The sequence below is a fragment of the Chrysemys picta genome, chromosome 11 (genome assembly GCF_011386835.1).
Source record: "Chrysemys picta bellii isolate R12L10 chromosome 11, ASM1138683v2, whole genome shotgun sequence".
Lineage (NCBI taxonomy): Eukaryota > Metazoa > Chordata > Testudines > Emydidae > Chrysemys > Chrysemys picta.
The window spans coordinates 72151726-72163105 of record NC_088801.1 but is presented as its reverse complement, the minus strand read 5'-3'; the positions used below and the strand labels follow the sequence as shown (position 1 = coordinate 72163105).

Genomic DNA, 11380 nt, shown 5'->3' with positions numbered 1-11380 from the left:
GCGGCTCTTCAGAAGTTAATATGCGGCTCCTTGTATAGGCACCGACTCCGGGACTGGAGCTACAGGCGCCAACGTTCCAATGTGCCCGGGGGTGCTCATCAGGGGCGTAGCCAGGTGGAGGGAACAGGGGCAGGGGAAAAAGAAAAGGCGCCACCCACTGCGGCGCTTTTACTGACAGGGCGGCGCTCCGGGTCTTCGGCGGTACCTCGGCGGCGGGACCTTCACTCGCTCTGCGGGTCTTCGGCGGCACCTCGGCGGCGGGACCTTCACTCGCTCTGCGGGTCTTCGGCGGCACCTCGGTGGCGGGACCTTCACGCACTCTGCGGGTCTTCGGCGGCACCTCGGTGGCGGGACCTTCACTCGCTCTGCAGGTCTTCAGCGTCATTTCGGCGATGAAGCTTCAGTGCCGCCAAAGACACCCGGAGCTAGTGAAGGTCCCGCCACCAAAATACCGCTGTGGTTGCCACCCCCCAAATTGTAGCACCCTAGGCGACCGTCTAATGGGTTGCGCCGGCCCTGTGTCTTTGCCCTTTACTCCTCTGGGTCTTAGATACTATTCACTCCAATGATTTGGTTAGAGAGAGCATATGTGAGCATGCGGGATGTGAGGCAAATTAAGTGTTCTAAATTCTATTGACTTTGGTAGTGAATTTGGTCCAGTGTCTGTAATTTCTCTCCCCTCAACTTTAGGGCCATAAATGGCTTTTCAGAATTAAAAAGCACAGGCACTGAAAGCTTTAGCAACTCTGACAGTACGGGTCAGATGTTTAAAGATTTGCCACCATATTTACACCCACAATTTGCAGGTGCAGCTTTGCTCCTACTGGTCTTTTCACCCGTCAAGTTGATCACTTCGATGCCAAAGTACTGGATTTAGGTGTGAAATCAGGTATTTCAGGTGCCCACGTGAGCTAAGGTGTAACTGCAAATAATTGCAGGTCAAAAGTAGGGACTAAAGTAAAGTTCAGGCTGAAAATGTGGCTGTATCGAGTGCCGCAGGACCCCAACTTTATTCAGCCCCTTCATGCAAGAGAACCTAGCTGTGGGAGGTGCCACACATCAGAAATACCCGGTCAGTGATCAAACAATAGCCAGCCCCATTTCTGGGGCAAGCACTAAGTACGTTTTCCTCATTCCACATGCCTCATTCTAGCTTCACCACCCAGATTGGGATCCCCAGTAGTTCCCTAGTAAATTGAAAACGGATGGATCATTTTCATAATTGGGAATGTGGCAGCTACTTGCTGTATGCATGGGACGAATGATCAGGGCCACGTCACCGGGGCTAAAGTCCCCAACTGATACTCCACAATGGCGTTCCATGAGAAATTTCGCTGACAGTGTAGTCACATATCCCCAATATGGGCCCAAAGTAAGTAACAGGAAACCATTCTTGAGTTACCTTTGTGTACTGGCCGCTTATGCCCCTGATTACTCCTTGCACCTGCAACGTCATTAGAAGTGGCAGGGAAAACACGCTCTTGAGGAATGTTCTCAGCAGGACCCATCTCTGGTGGGAGCCCATGGCCTTCACCACATGCTTTTTGCTGGTAAAAGGAAGAAGCCTGGATTAGACTTTGAGGTGCTGAAGAGTAACGGAGGCATCAGATGGTGAGGACATGAACTGAGGGTTATGGTCAAGGAGTGTGAGACTAAGAGACATCTGGACTATACAAGAGAACAAGATCATGTGAACAGTAACAATGTAGAAGAGTAAGACACTGGCAAAGATTAACAGAATACAGGAAAAGCACGGGAGGGCAGGGACTGGTGACCCGAATAGTAAATCCGGCTCAGAAACGCTACAGAAGAGAGTGAAGGAAATGACTCAGCTGACACCTCCAGAAAGAAAATCATCTCAAAATGTGTGCAGAGACTCTTGGCTTTGAATCACATGTGGAGTAAAGAGGATTACAAAGTTACTGGGTAGAAAATCATCAGTCAGCCATGCAATAGTCCCCCAGCTCCTCCCCAAAGAGTCCTCAGCATCTAAAGAGAAAAAGGCACGAAGTGAGGGACTGCTATTGGCAACTCTGGTCCCACCGAGCATGGAGTGAGAAGCCAGGTGTGAAGGCTGGGCAGTTAAATGAGAAGTCACGTTACCTCAGCTCGATAATGATGGCCATGGCCTGGAGCCGTATGGTGCTGGAGAGAGAGTCCCGGGGTTCTTTCTTAATCATCTCCTGTAAGTCACAAAGGGGCAAACATAGTAAATGAGACACAAGTGCTCCCAGCATCAGTCCTACTCCCTCACACATTCATTGAGGAGGTTATACAAAGCCCTGGCATCACAGCTAACTCTGGAGGCCTCAAAAAAGGCGAAATTAGCCACAGGCTTCTCCGGATTCTCCAATAAATCCCCAGCTAAAAGAACATCAGATATTCCAAAAGTAACAAGGAGCCCAGCCAAAACCCAGGATCTTCCTTTCTGATGGAAGAGCTCCCAGATCATGAAGCTGCTCAGCCAGTGGTGTTGTCCAAAGGGATCTCATCTGTTTCTACCCAGCCACAAATTCACTCCCTCATTTCCTCATCCATCTCTGTCCACTCATCTCCTACTTCCCACCAACTAGCATCCTCTCTCTGTCCATTCACACTAATATTTCCAGTCAATCAGCACTGACCTCAATTTTACACACTGAAATAATTGCTTCAGTGTATACAACAAAGTTCTTTACAACTCTCCAGATTCCATGGACCCTAGCGTGGGTTTAGCAGCTAAGTATTCTCCACAGTTCATCAACCTTTTCCAACCAACAACACGGACCCTGTGTATATTATTTACTCACCACTATGGCTCCGGCAGTGTCTGATGCAAAGTTGAGAATAAAAAAGTCAGGCATGTTATGCCAGTCGATGCTCTTGCTGAGAACAAACAAGAGTCTTAAGAAACTTTTTTTCATAATGAAATCCTAAACCAAAATGAGAAAAAATATATATCAGGGTGAAAGGGATTTAGATAGAGAACATCATCGGGTAGAATATTCTACCTTCATTCAAAACCCCTCCACACGGAACAGCTGGTAGATAAATTAACAATGTTGCAGAGCAATGACTAGTCAGGATCAGAAATCGTGGTGAGTTGAGGATGATGATGTATCCGGGCAGCACCTACAATATACTGGGCTCTGTCTGCAAACAAAGCAAGACACAGGCCCAGCTCCCAAGAATTGACAGTCTAAGAAGGGTTCTGATGGCTTCCAGCAGAATGTTGGATTGTGTAGGACCTGACTGTGTGAGCTACTTGTTCAGAGAAGGGTTGGATCAAGGAGAACAAGCAGAACAGCAATGGGACTCCATGTGGAGGACTCCACACAGGGCCTGTTTTCTGTAGGACAAGTAGCCAGATGTAGCGTGACCATGTGTAATAAATGAAGGGGGGGGCTCCCTTTTATGAACACCCAGCCAGCCAGTTAGCTATAAAGTCCCTCTTGGTAGCTGTTCTCTGCTTGCTTTACCTGTAAAGGGTTGACAAAGTTCCCCAGCTAAAGGAAAAGGAGTGGGCACCTGACCAACAGATCCAATGGGAGGGCTAAAACTTTTTAAAATGGGGAAAAAACTTCTCTTTGTCTCTGTCTGTTCTCTGGAGACGGGACACGGAGCAGCAATTCTGTGTAAGGCTGGAACCAGGTATGAAAATTCATCTTCCATACCGAGAAAAATCACTGGACAGGGAATGTTTAACTAGACGTGATCAGGTTTATTTCTTTATTTTGGCTTGTGGATCTCCTCTGTGCTAACCCCAGATACTTTTGTTTTGCTTGTAACCTTGAAGCTGAACCTCAAGAGAGCTATCTTGATGCTTAATTTTTGTAATTGTTTTCTTTTAAGATCTAGCAAAAAGCCTAAATTCCAGATGTACTTTCTTCCTTTTTGTTTTTAACAAAATTTACCTTTTTTAAGAACAGAATTGGATTTTTGGTGTCCTAAGAGGTTTGTGCATGTTGTTTAATTAGCTGGTGGCAACAGCAGATTTCCTTTGTTTTCTTTCTCAGCTCTTCCCCGGAGGGGTGAGGGGGGCGGGATTTGAAAGGGCTTGAGGATACCCCACAGGGAAGAATTCCCAAGTGCTCCTTCCTGGGTCCAAGGGGTTTTTTTGCATTTGGGTGGTGGCAGCGTTTACCAAGACAAGGTCAGAGAAAAGCTGTAACCTTGGGAGTGTAATACAAGCCTGGAGTGGCAAGTATTGATTTTTTAAATCCTTGCCAGCCTCCACCTTCTGCACTCAAAGTGCCAGAGTAGGGATTCAGCCTTGACACCATGTGTATAAGCGACAAAGCTGGACCCATTTGTTTTGTCAGTGAAGGTCTAAGGGTACGTCTTCACTACCTGCCGGATCGGCGGGTAGTAATCGATCTATCGAGGATCGATTTATCGTGTCTCGTCTAGCCGCGATAAATCGATCCCCGAACGTGCTCTCTGTCGACTCCGGAACTCCACCAGAGCGAGAGGCGGAAGCGGAGTCGACGAGGGAGCCGCGGCCATCGATCCCGCGCTGTGAGGACCCGAGGTAAATCGATCTAAGATATGTCGACTTCAGCTACTCTATTCTCGAAGCTGAAGTTGCGTATCTTAGATCGATCCCCCCCCAGTGTAGACCAGCCCTGAGAGAGGAGCAGTCGCCAGGGGAGACCTTGGGTGGAAATGTCTCGTCCTTGAGTCCAACGGATAGTGTGAGGCAGGGGAGTAGCCGGGCAAGAATCTACTGAAACTAGCACAGAGTGGTGGGAAATCCCTGCAAATCAAGGATACCACTGACAAACGGGGCATGAGATCACCAAAGAGTTTGTGGGATGTATCTGGAGAAGGCCCCTAATCTGTATAATAGGAGAAAAGCATCCAGAGGCTGGATTGTCTGGAGTAAGTGAAAGAAGAAAGGTTGAGTGCTGTAGGCAAAGGGTTTGAAGAGAAGTCAGACCCTATGTGATAAACCTTCTGGGATGTCCCAGGCTGGGTCAGGTGGGACGGACAGCGTGAGGGGACACTAGTTTACAGATTAGATGGAGAAGGTTTATACCTCTTTGTTACTATTGAAGTAGTCAACAGTGTTTCTCCATGATTCCAGCAAGAGCATGGCTCCCTCCATAGCACAGCCATGCTGCTCACGTCCACTTTCATCCGCCTCCCAAATAGTCTCCATGCACGAGATATCTGGGACTAATAAGAAAGAAGGAATGACAGAAAGAAAGAAATTACTGCCATTGCTGGTTAAAGGGGAACGAACGCGCCCTGAGGTGTCATTCATGGACTGATTGGTGCCCAAAACACAGTTCATTTAAACCAAAGGAAGGACACGGTCTGTCTGCCTTGGGGTTGTATACTGCTGCCCATCACCGTGGTATCTGGGCTCCTTCCAGCTAAAATCAATGAGCAATAGCGAAGTTCCTAGTGGAAAGCTTGGCGTCACTGGCACATCTCCCTTTTTGGGGTAAGATATCTCTGCTCTGGGTAGGGTTATCTTTTGTTTGTTGGCTTGATTGGTTTGATTCCCACCGTTTGTTTTGAATAGGGCTAGACATCTATATCCTGCTTGAGCAGGGGAGAAGTGAAGGAAACTGTGAGGCTTGTGAAATAAGCCACTGACCCTCAAAGCAAGAGAGATTGGGGTGATCAAAATCAGAATCAAATTGGGGATTCCTTAAAAAACAAAAACAAAATAAGAGAGACCCAGAATGAGACTCCTTTGCACTTCTATGGAGTTTTTCAGTGGAGGATCTCCAAATGGCTTTTAAAGGTGGGCCGGTATTATTACCACCATTTTTATGGCCGGAGAAACCATGGCACAGGGAGGTGAAGTGACTGGCTCAGTCAAACAGCAGGTCACTGGCAATGCTGGGAATAGAAGATAGTTCTCCTGACTCCAGTCACATCCTCTACCCCCTTTATTTCTTGGATGAATGTTATTGATTCATTACACAATAAATATCTTGTGCTCTCCGATTGGACTTCACTACAAGGGTAAGAAAGAGAAGGGAGAGCAGTGTGTGGTGGAGAGAAATAGAAACTGCCCTTCCTCTTCCAGCAGCCAGAGATTCCCAGAGAAATACAGGCTCTGGGGGCATCATCACCTCCACCAGTGCTGGAGAGCCTTAGAAATACAGGGGTCTGACCGTCACCCGGGTCTAGTGTTTGTATCAGGGCTTGTAAGTATTGTGTTCACACTGGGGATGGAAGGACCTCACGGAGATCCAGCATTTACCAAACTGATCCTGATTCAGGAACACTGTCTCCTGTCATTCCAGTCTCTGGGAGATTCCGGGATGATTAGTACTGGGACTGATTACTGCTAGCTCATTAGTTATTTGCCAAGCTCCAGCAGTGATCTCTGCCCCCCGTGCAGAACAGAGGGCTGCCCTCGAGCTGCATGCAGACTCAGCCATGGAAGAGCGCCGTCCACCCACTAGCAAAGCCATGCGGCCACATCTATTTGTTCTCCCCTCCTCCACTTTTTCCATGTTCCCCCCCACCCCACTCTCTGTGCCTTGTTTTCAGTTTCCCCTAAGTGGAACACAAACCCAAGAGCCTTTGGGATCACTGCAAATCTTTGAACACATGAGGGTTGAGACTGAGTTTGCCTCCCTTCATTCCCACCCCTTAGCGCATCCTTAGCCTTTCCTTTTACCTGTAGTGACAGTTCGGGGATATCGCATCTGGCCTCTCTTCACTTTTTGGCAGATTCGCTTTAGACACCTTAGGATGGGCCCACTCTGCTTAGGAACGACCTTGGCTGGGCCATCTTGAGTATCTTCTCGAGCCAGCTCCGGCTCAGGCTGACTCCCACTGGAATGTTCCTCTCTTCCCAAGGTGGACGTGCCCTCAGCAGCCGCGTCCTCCTCCTTCTCCTCCCTTGGCAAGCTGTGCACGTCCATTCTGCAACAAGTCAGGAAGGGTGGCCAGTTTTGTTTCAGTCGATCTTATTGTCTGCGGGACAATTTCCAGCCTGAAGCTAGTGAGAATGTGTGCGTCGTCCTCCAGCTAAAAATGTGAGCCACAGACAGCAGAGCCCGAGAACTGGGGCCCAGATCCTCAAAGGTATGGAGTTTCCTAACTTCCATGGAAATCAATGACAGTTAGGAGCTTAAATACCTCTGAGAATCTGGGCCTGGGACCCTGCACCTCCTGCCAATCCCCCCACCAAGTGTATCTCTACACTTGCAGCTGGGGGTGTGATACCCAGCTCGCATACACATATTCACACTGGCTTGCTAAAATAGCACTGTAGCAAGGATAGCATGGACAGCGGTGAGAGGGGCTAGCCACACCGAGTACAACCCCACCCGGAGCCTATGAGTAAGTACTCCGGCGGCTAGCCCAAGCCACTGCCTGAACTGTCGGAGCCACGCTGCTATTTAACACGCTAGCTTGATGACAGCTAGCGCAGGGATGTCTCCTCAAGCAGGGAATCGCACCCTGCTTGGTCCTGCCTCAGCGTAGGGGGCTGGACTTGGTGATTTCTTGAGGAGCCGTCCAGCCCCACAGTTCTGGGATTCTACAAAATGAGAAGTAGCTGGGGCCAGATGAAAGGTTGGTGCCAGAACCTCAGTTGAGAATTGCCTTCCTTTTTAGCATGTAAATGCTCAGCTGTAATGAATCTAGTTCTTTTAAATACAGAAATAAATCCTCGACTCAAATTGTATATTAGCAAAGGTTTGGGGGTTCCTTTTGGAACTTTGTTGTTTTAATAAAGTCAATAAATATACTCAAAACTATGCAAAGGATAAGCAGTGTGGTCTAATGGTTTGAGTATGGGACTGGAAACCAGAAATAGATTTCTCATCCTGGCTTTGCCACTCACTCACTGTGTGATGCTGGGCAACTCACGTCCCCGCCCCGTGCCTCAGTTTCCCCATGTACCAAAAAGGGATGATACTGACCCTTCTGTACCTCCCAGGGATGAGGAAGGTTACTTAGTTAATGTTTGTAAAGAGAAAAGAGGCGACAAAACTAATCTGACACAATGACGGCACCAAGAGTGGAATTATAAAGCACCTAAAAATCCAAACAAATATACATGTATCACAATATTTGCCAACCCAAAATTCAGTTATGGTGCTTCTAAAAAAACCCACATTGAACACTGTCCATCGCATACGCGTTTCATTTGAATAATACATTTGTTGAGTCAGATCCGCAGCTGCTGGAAATCAGAATACTTCATTCAAGTCAATGGAGCTGTCCATTTATAGCAGCTGAAGATCTGGCCCATAAAAGCCAACACATTTTAAGCCCGAAGTTTACTTGCTTTAGAAGTTGGGACTCTTAACTAATTTCACAATCATTCGTTTCCTCCAATACTTGAGCTATGAACAAAGATGGAGAAAGAAGTTCACAAAGCTAAGATTACAGGCTTGATGGTCATCAATCAATATCACAATATACTTCTTAGTCTAGTGGGCAACACAAAGTTTAGCTGTATTCAAAATATCACATTGTGCTCCAATATTACTTAAATCCTCTGTCAAAGATTTACATTTTAATCTACATGCTTGCGCTCAGGGGAGGCTCTAGCTTTTTTGCCGCCCCAAGCACGGCAGGCAGGCTGCCTTCGGCGGTGCGCCTGCGGGAGGTCCGCTGGTCCCGCAGTATCTCCTCATTCCTTCCTAATCCTGGAAAATTTTAAACATTGAAATGGGCAGCGCAAAACCAAAATGATCTGCCATAGTGGGGAAAGGAAATGTTATTCTTCATCCAAGATGGAGAATTATGGAGAATCAACTTGAAGGCAGATTTAAAGGGCCATGTCTCAAGCCCAATTGCTGCCTCTCATGCCAGCTGTGAGGGTGAGGCCACAGAATGGGGATCAGCTTCCCTAAATCTCCAGGAACTGAAGTGGAAATCCCCTACTGTCCATTCTGCACCTGGAGGAAATAATGCCACAGCAAAGAGCCTCTCCTTTCCACACTCTGCTGCAGGGACAGCAGGAGCCATCTTTTTATTGGGCCTATATCTGGGCCTGATCCAAGCCCATTGAAGTTAGAGGGCGACTCCCCTGATTGTGTCCTCTGGGGTCTGTGCGTATGGAGCTCATCTACAGACGAAAGGAGGCCTGGAACAGAACCCACTTCCTTTCATTCTCCACTTCAGGGACAAGGGCCCTGTGTGAGATCCTAGAACAGGGTCCCAGAGAGGGATCAGCAGAAGAGACTCCCAGAGGGGACAAGTCTTTCTAGGGATCTCAGTGATCTCCGGAAGTCCCTGCTGGGTTAATGAAATATAACCTTACCATGCAGCCTTATCAACTCTGGAGTTATTCCCTATCTGCCACAATTTTTACAGCTGAACTAAAGAATTGAGTGTAAGAGAGAGGTAGGGCACAAGTAGCCCCTGATCAGACAGCTGGATTCCCTCCTGGATTCTGTTAGGATGGCACTTTTCATGCCAGAGCGAGAGAGACATAAAATGGAACAAAGGCCCAGATTCTCAAAGGTATTTAGGCTCCTAACTCCCATGGATTTCAGTGGGAGTTAAGTGCCTAAATACCTTTGAGGTTCTGGGCCAAAAAAACGAATTTAATTTGGTGACCCTTTTCAAACAGAATTTAAGCAAAGTGGGTCTCTGTTGGTCAGAGGTAGGACAGCCATGGGGAGTAAGAAAGCCCACTTACTTTTTTCCCCTCCGTAATAGATTCGATCTTGGATCTGAAATCGACTTTAGCCAGCACAATACCCAGCCTCTCCTTCTGTCCAAGTAAAAGCAACTGACACTGAGGGCCAACTGACCCAGTGTTCAAATCACAGCATTGTGAGGTCACACTGCAGCACTTATGTCATTGTTGCCATGGACACGGGCAGGTAATAAAGGAAGGACCAAGGGTTGTTAACCATATAAGCGACATAAAGTATTATGGAGGTGCCTGGTGGCGACTCCAGTTAAGGTTAAGGTTTTGTCTAAAATGGGGCATAAATTCCTGCTTTTCCCTATGAGCAGGTAGTTAACCAGTATGGATTAACCTTTACTCTGACCTTTACTCAGTCAGGGAGTTAGGCACATAAATACCTGCAAAACTCTGGGCCCAACTGCCACTCAGAACTTCCCCTGAAGATGGTGGCCTCATTGGTTCTAACTGTCGACATTCCTATGCTGCTCATAGACATTGCGGATGCTCCATCCAGCTGGATGGTGTACACAATGATACCATCCAAGTAGAAGAAACATCTGCTTAAGTCATTAATCTCTGAGAGGCAGCAGGGCCCTGGGTCATCCCAAAAAGCTGAACTGAACTATAATGATGCAGCCCAATAGTGAAGGTTATCTTTATGCAGAACTTCCGTAAGAGAACCTGGCAATATCCACTGGGCAAATCCAGAGTAATGGATTCCTGAGCACCCCCAAATTGGTCCAGAACATCATCAATCTGTAGGATTGGCGGTGTATGTTTTTTGTAACAGTATTTAGCCGTCTAACAACCCCACAAAAGCAGTGTACTTTATCTTCCCTTGTGACTAGAAAAACTGGTGATGTCCATGAGGTGGCCAAATCACTCTCTTTTTGACCTGTAACAGGTTTTCTACTGTCTTGGCACAGCTGTGCAAGAGGGTCTCTGTTTATGGGGTGTATATCTCAATGTATCGATATAGTGCTGTCAAATGAGCCCATCCCAGCTTGGCGGTAAGTCCTATAATTAAGATGCCTTTGTAACTGGACAACAGGATATTCACATCCTCCAAGGGCACTGTTGTATCAGTCACAGAAGATGAAATTGATACATTGGTGTTAGTGTGTAATTCAGCACGATCTTCATCTCACCCTGATGTTTGATTACGCACATGGAATCGCCATCGGATTCCAGTCTACAAAAATCTACTCCCAAACTGGACCATATCAGTGACCACAAAGGGGTGTCCCCTGCTGAGGCCCCAATATGTACAGTGAGATCTGCCTTGCCTTTAACTGACAATTCTTGGCCCTCAGTTCCGTGGACAGGAAGCTGATGAGGATAGGTCAGGGGGATATTTGCTCCAAGTTCTCAAGTCACTAGAGAAACAGCAGCTCCCATAGCCACTAAACCAGGCAGCAGCTGTCTGATTCACAGTGACCCATACAACACCAGCAACAGAGGTAATGCTACTTCAGTAAATGGCCTTTGCTCTGCTTCAGTTAGTCCCTATTCTAGTCTGATTCACCAGACCGAGGCTAAAACGAAGTCCATCCTGTCGTGTGGACAGAATTGGATCTGAAATGGGCTCCCAGAGTTCATTTACTCAAGGCTGCAGGAATAAAAGCTATGCTCAGCAATAATTAGAGATGCTAATAAGGAGCTATCTGAGTGAAAGACAAATGTCACTCCCAAGGGGGGGGGCAGGAGGGTGAGTGTGTCCTGGGAGGCAGCTGTTGCAGGCACCTTGTGCAGGGCTGGCTCTAACTTTTTTGCCACCTCAGG

General features: G+C 47.5%; 1 protein-coding gene across 1 annotated transcript; it reads right to left on the bottom strand.

The window, feature by feature from the left end:
• Positions 1-356: 356 nt before the first annotated feature.
• LOC135974255 (uncharacterized) lies at positions 357-7054 on the bottom strand. The gene is made up of 6 exons (XM_065561280.1): positions 6623-7054; positions 5018-5157; positions 2790-2912; positions 2104-2183; positions 1403-1547; positions 357-425 (listed from the first exon to the last, which is right to left on the bottom strand). The coding sequence occupies exons 1-6, from the start codon at positions 6867-6869 to the stop codon at positions 357-359; spliced, it is 804 nt and encodes a 267-aa protein (XP_065417352.1). The 5' UTR covers positions 6870-7054.
• Between the last annotated feature and the right edge of the window lie 4326 nt (positions 7055-11380).

Bases quoted from the DNA above. Each gene is read 5' to 3' on its own strand.
- LOC135974255 (XM_065561280.1), bottom strand. From the start codon at position 6,869: ATGGACGTGCACAGCTTGCCAAGGGAGGAGAAGGAGGAGGACGCGGCT. The intron at 2,184-2,789 runs GTGAGTAAATAA...TGTGACTTACAG, and splicing joins ACACTGCCGGAGCCATAGTG to GAGATGATTAAGAAAGAACC. The intron at 426-1,402 runs GTAACTCAAGAA...GACCTTCACTAG, and splicing joins TAAGCGGCCAGTACACAAAG to CTCCGGGTGTCTTTGGCGGC.